We start from the raw sequence: 13926 nt of genomic DNA, 5'->3' as shown, positions 1-13926 counted from the left end.
TGCGATATCTTTTGCGCCAATCTAAATATGTTTATTGAGATTTTTCTACCAAAAATATGTGGCAGAATACAAATTGGCCTAAAATTATGAAAATTAGATTTTTACTTTTTTTTATTGGGAATGTTTTATAGTAGAAAGTGAAAAATATTTTTCAGAACTGTCGCACTTTTTTGTTTATAGCGCAAAAAAATAAAAACCCCAGAGGTGATCAAATACCACCAAAAGAAAGCTCCATTTGTGGGGGGAAAAAAATCGATCATCAATTTTATTTGGGTACAGTGTCGCACGACCCCGCAATTATCAGTTAAAATAACGCAGTGCCAAATCGCAAAAAATGGCCTGTTCACTAAGGGGGAAAATTTTCTGGTCCAAAAGTGGTTTAACAGGACTTTATTCCTTTTGCTGTTTTCTTTCTACAATCAAGTTTGCTCCAGTGAGAACTACAATCAACTGCTGGACTGGGTACGCACTGGCTATCCTAGATCCTTATGGTCTTCCCCAGTCTGGCCAGCGTGCCGGGGGGGGGGGGTCTGGGTTGTTTCCTTTGGCACTCAAACCACAAGGTGTTTTCCCTTTCCCTGCCTATTTTGCCGAAATTTTTCGCTAAAGAGTAAGGCCAAGACCCTGGCCTAGAAAAAAGGCGAGGGTGCAAGTTTTTGCGATTCACACCATGAAATATACATCTTCCACGTGTGGTGATAAATCTTTCTGGAAGCCGCTTTTCTAGCCCTCAGCAGGGTAGGAATCACAGACCCAGAGAGACCTCCATCTCTCAGCACCTGGCCTTCAACAGCCATGCCGTTAAAGCCGGCGACCATAAAGCAGGATGGAAGATCGGCCCCTCAGAGGCAACCGCCAGGGAGGCTCGACGACCATCTTTACTAGGTCTGCGTACCAAGACCAGTCTGGAGCAACCAGAATCACCTTTGTGTTTTGCCGAGATGCCAACAGGTCGACCACCTGGGGTCCCCCAATGGACACACAGGAGATTAAATACCTCCAGATGAAGGGACCATTCCCCGTGATCCAGAACCTGACAACTCCGGTAATCCGCTTGCCAATTCTCCACTTCCGGAATGTGAACTGCGGATAGAGCTGGAACCTATCCTTCCGCCCATGACAGAATCTTGGCCCACTGAAGGGCCGCCCGGGCACTCTTCATGCCCCCTTGAAGATTGATGTAGGCCACAGCCATGGCATGTTACGAATGGATCCGAACCGGGTGACTGCGCAGCCGATTTGTCCAAAAGATCAGAGAAAGCTGGATTGCTCCGAGTCTGTCCATTCCCATCCTATCAGCCAGACAGATGGAAAATAGGGTTTCCATCCGTCCGGTTTTGACGGATCGGATGTCCGCTGACATCCGATGCCCCATAGGGATGCATAGGGCGTCTGTTCAGATCCGCCAAAAAAACTGACAGGCAAATCTGAACAGACTCCATGTGTGAAAAAGGGCCTTACAGCCAAGACCGAAGTCCCGGCAGGGAGCTAGGTCCTATTCCTACACTAGGCAGAAACAAACTGGCAGGCTGAAGCAAACTGGGAGGCAGGGACAGCCCCATAGGCGTGGTAACGTTTTTTCCCTGCCTAGTGCCTATTCCCGATAGGAGGAGCATAACCCATTGGTCTAAAGAAGATGGAGCTACGTCTGTCGACGAATGATAGAGAAAAGCATCTTTTACTGCCCTTGTGAACAAACCCTTTGACATTTCAAATGTACCTGAATATCTTCACAGACAGCATGATGCTTTCAAACTCCCTTGCTTTTCTGTGACCAGTCTGAATGATATCCTCTGGTATGTTAGCCAGTCTTGCTGCATTGAATCCATAGCTTTTTGGACATGCCCCCTGGATAAACTTGTAGAGGAAAGTAATGGTCTCCTGGCTGGGATCCTCACACTCATTTTCAACCATACAGGCCTAAACAAGAATTAAAAAAAAAAAAATAGTATAACAAAAGATACGCAGAGAGGTCCTTCCATGTTTTGGCTGTAGAATTCACTCACCATATGACCAAGCCGTACTACTGGTGTGTGGGAGTAATCCTCCACCAATGAGTGGTAGTGTGTTGAAAACAATGTGCGGCATCTGATCCGTTCAGAGAGTTCTTTTACGACAGCACTAGCTATAGCTGTTCCATCAAATGTAGCCGTGCCACGACCTGTGGATTATAATATAATAATATCTTATACGGGAACTTTACGTGGAAAGAGGTCAAAAGAACCCATTATTCAAGGCCACCTTTTTGACCATATTTCATATTACACCCATATTCATGGTGAAACACAGGCAGAGTTTACGCTGAGCACTGGATAATGAGAGCATCAGGTATAGTGCACTGGAAGGTGGTGGAGTAGTAAATTAACAGAACGTTCAGAACGTTTTCATAGTACTTGAGAGGGGGGGGGAAAAAAAAAAGGCAACGGTGACATACCAAGTTCATCCAGAAGCACAAGGGAATGTTCTGTTGCATGCTGAAGTATACTGGAGGTTTCACTCAACTCCACAAAAAACGTACTTTCACCTTGGGAGAGGAAAAAAACGCATCATTATAAAAATGATCAAAAGCATTATGCAAAAACTTTAAGTTTCTAAACCCCCCCCACCAATCAAAATAAAAAAATATCGAGTTTTATACACAAAAGAGAAATTATGAAAAAGGGGAGCAGGCTGTGCCAAATAAGATTCAATAGAAACTGTACTAAAAGCCCTGGGGCTACGCTGGCTATTAACTGATAGAGAGATCAGAGCTGCTTGTCGAGAGTTCGGTCATCAGCATTGCATGGATTTCAAATTGCTGCAAATTACATGACTAAAAAAATAAAACACAATTTTTAATCTCTCAGCAGCAGAAATATTTAAGTCACCCATGTAGCCCTAAATAAGACCTAGGCACTATAAAATAAAATAGAAAAATAAAGGACCATTACCCTGAATTTATTTAAAGCTGTAGTAAACCGCTGGAAAAAAAAAGCCTGCAAGACGATAGCATGAGCTAGTATGCATCGTAAACTAGCACATTATGATATACTTACCTTAGATCTAAGCCCCCGCAGCGGCGCCCGGTCACCACTAAGGGGCCGACGTTCCCTCTGCCTTTCTTCCAGGTTCGCGGGCGCCGGCGCTGTGAGTGGCTGGAGCTGCAGTGACGTCACGGAGCTCTAAAATTCCGGCACGATACGCCGGACCTTCAGAGCGCATGCGCCGCTGATGTCAGTAACTGCATGCAGGGTGAATATCTCCTAAACCTTGTAGATTTAAGAGATATTCATTTTTACCTACAGGTAAGCCTTATTATTATAGGTGTTACTGGTGGGTAAAAATCACCAAGCGGGGTATACAACTGCTTTAAGCAGAACTAAACGCTCTCATTCATCAAACAATTTTCAGTCCTCATGCTGCTAACATTAGTAAATAGATTGGAAGGTATATTATATTAACTAGAACTAGAAATGCTAGGGGGGGTCAAAGTGATATCAACAAACTAAAGCATGGAGACATGGGTGGAATGGGGGGGTTGGATGCTGTGTATATTAAAAATGAATAAAAATAGAATTTGTTTATAATGCACAGACAGTTAAATAATAACTTCACCTTTTGTTACATGCTGCACCCATTTTTAGGTTGAACATGTACCATGTTGCCACTCTTGTGTAGCTCTCCATCCTGACTCCCCCCCCTTACTTGTGACAGCAGGTCAGAGAACTTCTCCTGCACCTGCTCTCATAATTTGAAAAGTGCATGGCTAAGCAGGGCTATGTCTGCACTGCTGCGCCATTCATTCACAGAGTTCTATGAATGAATGCCTACAAGTACCGTCACCCTTTTTGGCTGGCGGTTTGTAGTTTTCATTGAACTGCAAGAGTGCTGGTGATCACTTGTGTAGTTTGAGCTTCCTGTCATTTAGTAACTATCTACCTGTATCAGAGGTATGGGTAGACAGCTACAGACAGTCTGCAGAAGCTTAACACTGCACTCACAGTCTGAAGAAAAAAAGTCAGATTTGATTACAGCCATACGTCGATCCTGTCACGTTTGCAGAGATCTAGTCTACACGGTTCAGACACTGCCTCCACGTCTACTGGGAGGTGACAGTAGCAGTTTCTTTCTATATCTTTTGATGAAATTATATATTTGTACAATTATTATATTGTGGATTTTTTAAATAAATGGAGCCCAACTGAAGCATAAAACTGTGGCTGTCAAAGAACTTGTAATATGGGTAAAAGGCATTACCTGACATAATTCGGTCTGACGCTCCCAGTCTTGTAAACACTCTGTCCACTGGAGTCAGTCTACAAACCTCAGCAGGCACATAACATCCCAGCTGTGCCATAACCACCAGGAGACCAGCCTACAGGGCAAAAATTAAATTACTAATCAATATTTATTTACACACTCCCCTATCTGTTCCAAAGCATTAAACCTATCCATTACAGTAAAACCTTGGAGTGTAACTTGGTTTAAAAGAGTTTTGCAAGACAAGAAAAATGTTTGTATAAATTTTGATTTGATAAACAAGCGATGTCTTGATATGAGTAGCGTCATGTCACAACTGTGTATAAAAGAGAAGAGAGGTGCCTCTGAGTTATATGGTTACATATAATGAAGGTACAACATTTAGCAACTCACATGGCTGATGATTAAAGCAGGCACATTTTGGAAGTATCCGGGGTAAAGCTGTGCACATAGATCGTCCTCCGCATCGCCATCACCCCTTCCACGCTGCGCTCCACGAGCGCTTCAAGCGTCGGTTTCAGATCGCTCTACTGCAGGGTAGTCTTCCCTGTCACGACTGCAGACTGACAGCGGTGCGGAGGACGGTCTATGTGGACAGCTTTACCCCAGATACCTCCATACTTAGATGTGCCTGTTTAAATCATCAGCCATGTGAGTTGCTAAATGTTGTACATTCATTAAATGTAACCATATTGCTACACTTAGAGGTGCCTCTCCTCTTTTATACTCCAACTCCTGCTGCATTTTGCTTTGAATCTCCTTGTGGAGACGCCATTTGTAGATGGACATTTTATGGTTACACAACCTATCACATTGCTATAAATCTTTTTATATGGACTATAAAATGAAGAACTTCTGAATAAATGGTTGTGGAACGAATCATCTGAGTTTCCACAGTTTATGGGGAAATTCACTTTGATATACGAGTGCTTTGGATTATAAGCATGTTTCCCGGACAAATTATGCTCACAATCCAAAGTTTTACTGTATTTCATGTATGCTTTCTTGTAATATTACCACATAGGATTGTATTTTAGTAACAATCCAGTTCATCCCCGTGTAAATAATGTGTCTTGCTTACTTGTCTGAGCAGGGTGGATTTCCCACCCATGTTTGGACCCGTCACAAGTACACAGCTGGCACCATTATTGTCCTCATCGCAGTCCTCTTCCTTGCAACCAATCACAACATCGTTTGGAATAAAGTCATCTCCAAAAAAGGTTTTTGTAATACAAGGGTGACGGGACCCTCTAAGCTCCAAATAAGGTGACATGTCATCAGGTAAAGCTATGACTGGTCTACAAACTGGTCCATCACCACCACGGCTGTACTGAGCAAAACACATGAGGACATCTGCAAGAAGAATGTGTATAGGATAAGCTTAATACAAATATCTACAGGGTCTTAAAATGTAGCGCCAGTTTTTTCTCCCCTCCCACCTCATGTTCCAGAGCTGTCCTAGGCTTCCTCCTAAGGCTGGTGTCACACTAATATGGTGCAGGAAACTCCACAATCCGTGAGCATTTCCCACACCACATTCAAATTGCACTGCCCTTGTGATTCGCAGTGGGGACCACTGCGATTTTGACATCACCCCAAATGCAAGTCAAACAGTTCTTTGCAGGCACTGGATTGCATGGTACAAAACAATCATAAGATTCAGTTGCAGTGCAGATCTAAAATTGCTGCATGCATGTCTTTGGTGTGATTTCTCACCACACTAAACATGTGAATTGAGCAGGAATGAAGTGCGGTCCCTCTGTGATTCACAAGTGGTTCATAGTGTGAACTGAGCTCCAGTCCAGCATCACCAGCAGCACCCTCTTCGGACAGAACTCAGCACGCGTGTCAAAATGTCCTGTATGCTCAGGCTGTTTACATGTCTCCTCAGGAGTGTGTCACTCCAGGACTGAGCACCGTTACCATCAGATAATAAAAGTATCCTCCTGCACGGTCACCAGCTATAAAGCCTCATGCACACTGGATGTTTTTAGAGCAGCTGTTTTTGGCGTCAGGCGTTTTTCTTCTGCAGTCAGTAAACTCCCCGCTAGGTTATCCTATGTGTCCATGCACACATAGGCTATCATCAGTTTTTGGCAGGGGCATTTTATGGCTGGGGAAGAAAAAAAAAAAACACAGAACTAACTAGTACTGAAAACGCTACTGCAAAAAAGCTGAAAAACTTCTATATAGCTGCAGCTTTCTACTGGTGTTTTGATAATGCCCAGTGTGCATGAGGCCTTAGACTTAAAAAATAAAAATTCTATATAAACACTTTTTTCTTGAAGGCCAGAAAAAAATAGTATAGCACTACACAAAGTCTTAGAGCCCATTCAGACTAGCGCGACTTGTCAGCCTGACAAGTCGCGCTTGGTCGCGGTCCATTGAGTAGTACAGGACCCGCACGAATAGGAGTGACACAAGTCGCTCCGACTTAGAAAAAGGGTCCTGTACTACTTTGGGGCGACCTGGAGCGACTTGCATAGACTTCCATTGTGTGAAGTCTCTGCAAGTCGCGCCGAAGTCGCGGTGCACGGGACTTCACAGGTCGCCCCCCCAAAGTCGTGTCACGCTAGTCTGAATGGGCTCTTAAAGATATACTATTAGATAACAATTGGTGTTCCTTTTATCTCCTTCTGGTTTCAACATTGATTTAGATTGTTTTAGCTATTTTTAACTCCCCCCCCCCCCCTTTCATATTTGTGCAGTGCCTTGTAACCATCTTATTCACCCATGTATCCCTTCCTGTATACATTTTGTAGATATATTCAGTTTTTGTATGTATATATGCGTACAATTATTTTTATATGAATTCTTATTGGTTGGTAGGGGATTAAATACTTATTGTATTCACTGAACTGCAACTCAAATTTATAACATTTGTTTTATATGTGCTTTTCTCTGGATTTTTGGTTGATATTCTGTCTCATTTAAAATGCACCTATGATAATTATAGACCCCTCATTTCATTGTAAGTGGGCAAACTTACAAAATCTGCAGGAGATCAAATATTTAATTTTCCCCACTGTAGGTTATGCATGAGCTGAATGTGGTATGAGCTGAATAGTGTAGGAGTGAGGGAGATCCGTTTATCAGTAACATCAGCCCGGTTAGTGCAATAAGCGCTGTTTGACTTCGGTTTATCATCCGAGGTCAAATATGGAGGTGAGCAGATTGGAGTTCTCACTGGGTGGCTGTAGGGCATGTTTAGTTTTTACATGGTGTTTAAGAAGAGGACTTGAATTATCACATGATTTCTTCACTGGTATTAGGCAGACAAATTGTTATGAAAATGATAGAGATATCTATCTATCCCGACAGATCTGCAGCAACTGCGTAATGCCATGTCAATATGGACCAAAATCTCTGAGGAATGTTTCCAGCACCTTGTTGAATCTGTGCAATGAAAAATGAAGGCAGTTCTGAAAGCAAAACGGGGGTCCAACCCGGTACTAGCAAGGTGTACCTAATAAAGTGGCCAGTTAGTGCATATATTGTTTATATATTGGTAGTGCTACACTAAATTTATTTTTGGTTTATGTAAAGATTAGGTGGGATGGAATCACCTATTGTGTGTCACTTTGTAACCCAGGTCAAGTTTATGTTAAATTTTAAACCCCTTCCCGCCGTCTCCCAGCCCTTTAAGAGGTTCTAAATGGTGGGAGGCCAATCACAGGAGTCGCATGATCGGAAACCTCCCAATCGCCAATATGCATCAGGTGGTTTCCGTTACCAGCCAGTTACTATGCTGGGAGTGCACACTGAGCACAGCAATGTGTTTACATAGAAAGGCAGGCTGGAAGTGGCTAATTGCAGATTGAATTTTTGGTTTGTTTACATCCAGTATACAGCGCTGTATTCCCACAGTGGACCAACTTCCCGTCCCACTCCTAAAACAAAAGAGTTGTGCTGAGTGCTGCTCAGCCATTCACAGAGAGCTTTGTATATTTTTGTGAATACAAAGCTTCCTCTGATTGGCTGAGGATGAGTTGGGCAGAGAAGTCACGATCTCCACCTCCACCAATGTTTGTATTCATTCCTAAAAAAAATACAAAGCTCACTGTGAATGGCTGAGCAGCACTCAGCTCGATTCAATGTTGTCCTTGGGAGCGGGTCAGGAAGTCCCTGTCCTGTTGCAGGAATACAGCACTGTATATTGTATGTAGCTGAAGCTATATAGAGCTGTGACTGCATCTGCCAGCAAAGGTAAGTTTGGAATTAGCTTGGTTCAAACTCTTGCAAGTTTACTAAACCTGGAGATCAGCTTTAAAAAGAAATGCAGCCGCCTTTATCTGGGAACCTGATCATTTTAAATCCCAATTTTGACGGAAGGCAGCCTCTGCTTAGGTATTTTTCTTCACAATATGCACAATTTGACTTACGTTTTGGACACGTTTACATGACAAGTAAGAGCAATAAGCTTACCGAGCACAGCAAAGCATTCCACGGCTGTCTGCCACTCTTTGCAGTTTTTATCAAAGTTGTAAAACAACCTCCTCATGCAGTCTTTAAGTGCTGCGTCTCTGCGCTCTTCTGCATTCACCAGCTCACCAAAAAGCTTCTCAATGGTCTTTGTCCAGTAACGTTTGTAGCCCTTCTTTGTGGATTTGAGCTCGTACTCCTCTGGCAGATTGCGCTCCGTTGCACTCTCTGGTATTTCCATTTGGTAGCGATTCTTTGCCGTACCCCAATACACTATACTTTTACACCCAAGCCTCTTGCGTTGTTTGTCCAGATAGTCTGTAAGATTCTGCTCTGTGGTCTTGATATCTCTCAGTGCTTCATCATAGTCAGGGTCAAAGCCAGCTTTAGGGGTAATCACCCCCGTTTTTCTAGCCTTCTCGTGATCGAATGAAGTGTCCCACCTCTTCAGTTCAGATGATAAATCTGGGAATCGGCCTTTAGGATGTTTATCTTTAAGAGCCACAACCTGCTTAAGGATATTTGACTTAAAACCATCAATAGCATTGTCCATAACCATGATGACTTCACGCATCACCTTAAAACCTTCCAGAGCAGAAAGGAAATCTGCAATCTTCTTTTTGCTGTATGTAGTCTCCTCATACATTACCGCTCTGCTGTCCGGGTGATTTTGGCTTTTCAGTGGTGAGCCAATACTGTGAATTTTGCTCAGAAGTCTCTCCAAATCTGGAAGTTTTTTCAGAAGTTCTCCCACTTCAGTCAGTTTTTCTGGGATAGCCATGAGATCTTCCAGCGCATCTAGACGATCATTAATTGAAAAAGGATTGCACAGGGGTGCGCAAAGCCACTGTTTTAAGAGCCGTTTTCCAAAAGGAGTAAAGCATGTGTCTAGTTTTTCCAGTAGTGTACCTTCAGTAGACCCATTGGTCCCATTCTGTAAGATTTCTAGATTGGTCAGTGTTACCCCATCAAGCACCATTCGCTGACTGGTTTTAGCAAAGAAACTGGTTGAGCTTAGGGACTTTTCAATGCCAACGTCAACGGGAACATATTCTTCAAAGTTGCCCATAGAAAGCAACTCCTGATCAATAAGACATTTTTTCATGTAAAAAATGCATGCCCCCAGAGCAGAAAGAGCCAGCTCACTCTTTTCTCCAGGGGAAAGTGCTAGTGAGTCGCTGTCTGAAGTCATGTTCTTGATAACACAAGGTAAGGTGCCATTATCATGGTCACCTTTGCTTTCTTTCACAAAGTAGCCTTCCTCAGCCAGTGTCTTTAGTGTTTTTGTGCCATCCCAAAACTGAGAGGTAGGTTGCAAACCCTCTTGAATTGCAGTGGACAAACCGCTTTTAAGAACTCTCTTTGTGTCAGATGAAGGGTTGCCCCTTTCAAACAGTATCTGAACTGGAGGAAAGTGAGCTACTAAAGTTCTGAACCGTGAACAATGGCGATCATCGTGAAACTGACCAACGTGAAATTTCCCCACTGAGGTGTCTACAAAGCACACACCATATACTCTATGATGCCCAGAGGAATCATCTGCTTTTTCCTTAAAACTCAAAAGATATTTACTATGGCTTTCAGAGGGGCTTCCATCAAGAACACTGTAGGTCTGGGTCCCCTTTGTAATAATTCGACATATTTCCCTCCGCACCACCCGATCAAATTTGGTTGGATGAGACATGGACTTGCAACGTGCTTCCATCATCTCTGGGGTTTCTGTTTGCTCTACCCTGGCCACTTTGTATCCTTTCTGTACAAGTACATCAGAGAATCGGCCGAAAGCAATTTCTGGAAAACCAGAGTGAGCCCAAGTTCCTTTCATGAATGTCAGGCCCAATTCATTGACGCCAATAACAGCATCCATGTGGTACAGTTCATAGAACTTCCCAACCTTGTAGAATATGACCGTGTCAAAGATCTGAGATTTGAGCTTCCACCATTTCTTTACTCCTGGTGTGCATTTATTGAGGAAGTCATCTGGAACATACAGTGTTGTTGGGTCATAATTTTCATCGCTCTGCTTTTTGCGATTGCCATCTTTTCTCCGGCCATCCTGAAGCCACTCAAACTTCTCATGTTCCCAAACAGTGACTCCTCCAGCAGCACCTGTGGCCGACGCAGACTCAAAAGATTCTGGGGCAGAGAAGGACGACAGCTTTAGTTTGGCTTCTGCAGATACATTGCTTGTTCTCTTTGGCGTTTCTGAAATCTCATTTTGCAGACTCTTTTTAGGAGCCGGAGTCTTGGAAATACCACCACCACCTCGCTTGCGCTTGACCGGAACCTTTACTGGACTGTCTTCCTCTGCTTCACTCTCTGGTGAAGAGACTGCTCCCTCATCCACACCGCTGCTGGCCTCATCACTGCTCCCACCATCCTTTTCATCAGGCTTGAACTCTTCATCAGAGCATTCATCTTCGCTGTCTGACGCAATAATTATTCTTCTCCTCTTGGCCTTTCCATTACTCTTACTTTGACGAGCTGGACGGTTAGATTTTCTGTCTGGTTCTTCCTCATCACTTACAGGAGAACTTTCCTCAACCTGGTGAAAATTGTAAAGTCACACCATTATTAAATGTATTCCCTAAAAACAGCAAAAAACAAGCCAAAACTGCAAACACATTCTTGTACAAAGTAGTTACTACTTTGTTGAAAAATCTTACGAAAGTTTCCAATTTTCATACAAACAAAACAAGGCTGTTAATCCACACAAAACAGGCCAAGAGTCCAAAAATTACAAATCAAGCATTAACCCCCCCCCCCCCCAAACAGTTAAAAGCTGAAATTAAACAGTTTGCCTGTCACTTACACAGAACACCCAAAAATAAAGAGCATGCAGGATTATTGGGCCCCCCGCAACTCTGGCCCATTAACTAGAAAAACACTTGACTGATCAGCTGCAACTATATGTATACTAGAGGTCCAGACCCATTCAGCTTATGTTTAAAAAGAGGCAGTTTAGTAATAAATCAATTCAAATCAATCTGAAACTGTATGCAGAGACTCAATCCACCCCCCCCATACCTTGTCAAATTTCTGAGGTACTCCTCTGCTAAAGGTACGTTGCTTTATATATCGGAAGGGCCCCATTAACCCGAGCCTTCCAAGACTCAAGTTTAGGAGCAGAGTAGGGCTGGGCGATTTTGCCTAAAAAAAAAAATCTTCGATTTTTAAAGAAAAATTCGAGTTTCGATTCGATTTTTTTTTCAATGCACTTAAAAAATGACTGCAGACATCAGATATAGTGTCAAAATTGCAACTTTATAAAGTGCTTGTAGACTGTCTTGCTGAAGAAAGCATAGTAGAGTTCTATTGGAGTAGTAAATAGAGTGCTTGTTGACTGTCCTATGCAATGTAGAATGTTTGATGACTGTCTTGCTGGAGAGAGCAGTATAGAATTCTATTGGCGAGAGCAGTATAGAGTCTGTAGACCGACTTTGTGGAGAGAGCAGAATACAGTTCTTAGTGACTGTCCTGCTGGAGAGAGTGGTATAACGTACTTGTTGACTCTTGCTGGAGAAAGAAGAATATAATTCTGTTCAAGAAAGCAGTATAGAGTGCTAAATGACTGTCCTGCTGGAGAGAGCAGTATAGAGTGCTAAGTGATTGACTGTCCTGCTGGAGAGAGCAGTATAAAGTGCTAAGTGACTGACTGTCCTGCTGGAGAGAGCAGTAAATAGTGTGCTTGGTGATTGTCCAGGGGCTGTGATAGGTACAGAGAACTCCCCAGTAACCGGCCACCGCCAGGCCTAGATGTGACGTCAGCTGCCGGGAGAGGAAGCGGGCGGTGCGTCTGTACAGGGGCTGTGATAGGATAGGTACAGAGTCTGTACCTATCCTATCACAGCCCCTGTATATACGCACCGCCCGCTTCCTCTCCCGGCAGCTGACGTCACATCCAGGCGCGGCGGTGGTCCGTTACTGGGGAGTTTGGTTCCTGTGCGGTGTGCAGCGGACTAGGAGCTGGCTGGAGCCCAGGGTGTGTGTACTGTCAGTTACGCGGGGGCTGGCTGCACAAGGCGGAAAAAACAATTGTAGAAAAAAACAAGTTTGCAAAAAAAAAAAAAAAAAAAATCGATAAATCGATTAAATCGATTTTTTGCCCAGCCCTAGAGCAGAGGTTATCTTCCACAATATTATTAATACCTTTCTGGCATAAAACAAAAGGGTGAGCAGAGTGCATATTGCCCTAGTGGGAGATAATCCATCAACCAGGCCCAATAGACAGAGGTTTATGGATGGCCTAAATGTTAAAAAGTACTAACTAACTGAATACAGTGGATAATGCCAATCATCTTTAATTGCCAAAAGTATGTATAAAATCTGCTCCAGAGGCAGAGTATCGCCATTAGGATGACGCGACCATTACAAAGATTTTTTCCAATTTAGCAGGAGTCAAAATATATGCGATGTAAGAATTTGTAATGCATCCAGTTGGTCTCTTGCTGATAGAAGTCGAAAAAAAAAGAGAGCCTCCCATACCGCCGCCCAGTCTTCCTTGTCCAGATATGGAACATCAGTCACCCACTTGACTTGGCTCTGCAGGTACTAAGGAGCCTAGTGGTCTCTGGGAAGAGATATATTTGTATAGTATTGATAAAGGCTTAGCCAGGTCCTCATCTCTTAGAAAGATTTCCAGACCTGAAGAAACTGCTTTCAGGGCAACCCCAAATTGAGCCTGATAGGCACGTCTCAACTGTATGAACCTAAAAAAAAAAAAAAAAAGACACTGAGCATTTGGAAGATAAAAACAGAATTTTTATCTTACTATAAAATCTGAGGTTCACTGACAGACACAGCTTCAATTCTTCAGACCAGCGGGTTTATGCTGCTCTCTTCAGGAGTAGGACTAGGCGGAAACCATTTTGGTTACGCCCCTGGGGCAGTCCCAGAGGGTATACCATCACTTCCTGCTGTAGGACTCCAGTTTGTTACAAGTAGTGTCAGAAGAACAAACAACCACCCCAACAGAGGCGCGGGTGCTATATGTCAGTGAACCTCAGAGAAAAAGATTTTACGGCAAGACAAAAATCCAGTTCTCTTACGTTCACTGACAGACCCCACTTCAATTCTTCTAACCAGTGGGATGTCCCGAAGCAGTGTTTGAGGTGCATTCAGGAAGACCTTGACCTACCCAAAAACAATTTGATTAATGTTGTTCCAACACGATGGAACTCAACACTTCACATGCTGCAAAGAATGCTGGAGCAGAAGCGAGCGCTTAGGTGAATATGGATGATATTCTTGCCCTACTGCTGATCA

General features: G+C 43.3%; 1 protein-coding gene across 1 annotated transcript in view; it reads right to left on the bottom strand.

The window, feature by feature from the left end:
• MSH6 (mutS homolog 6) overlaps nucleotides 1-13926 on the bottom strand; it is a 68352-nt gene that overhangs the window by 12679 nt on the left and 41747 nt on the right. The window contains exons 4-9 of the mRNA XM_082251369.1: nucleotides 8665-11206; nucleotides 5321-5592; nucleotides 4237-4354; nucleotides 2435-2524; nucleotides 2007-2161; nucleotides 1721-1920 (exon numbers count right to left, since the gene is read on the bottom strand). Of these exons, the coding sequence (XP_082107495.1) occupies nucleotides 1721-1920; nucleotides 2007-2161; nucleotides 2435-2524; nucleotides 4237-4354; nucleotides 5321-5592; nucleotides 8665-11206 (3377 nt within the window). The remainder of the gene's footprint in view (nucleotides 1-1720; nucleotides 1921-2006; nucleotides 2162-2434; nucleotides 2525-4236; nucleotides 4355-5320; nucleotides 5593-8664; nucleotides 11207-13926) is intronic.

The sequence above is a fragment of the Pelophylax lessonae genome (assembly GCF_965119305.1).
Source record: "Pelophylax lessonae genome assembly, chromosome: 3".
Taxonomy (NCBI): domain Eukaryota; kingdom Metazoa; phylum Chordata; class Amphibia; order Anura; family Ranidae; genus Pelophylax; species Pelophylax lessonae.
The sequence above is the reverse complement of the archived record's forward strand: the minus strand, read 5'-3'. Positions and strand labels throughout refer to the sequence as shown.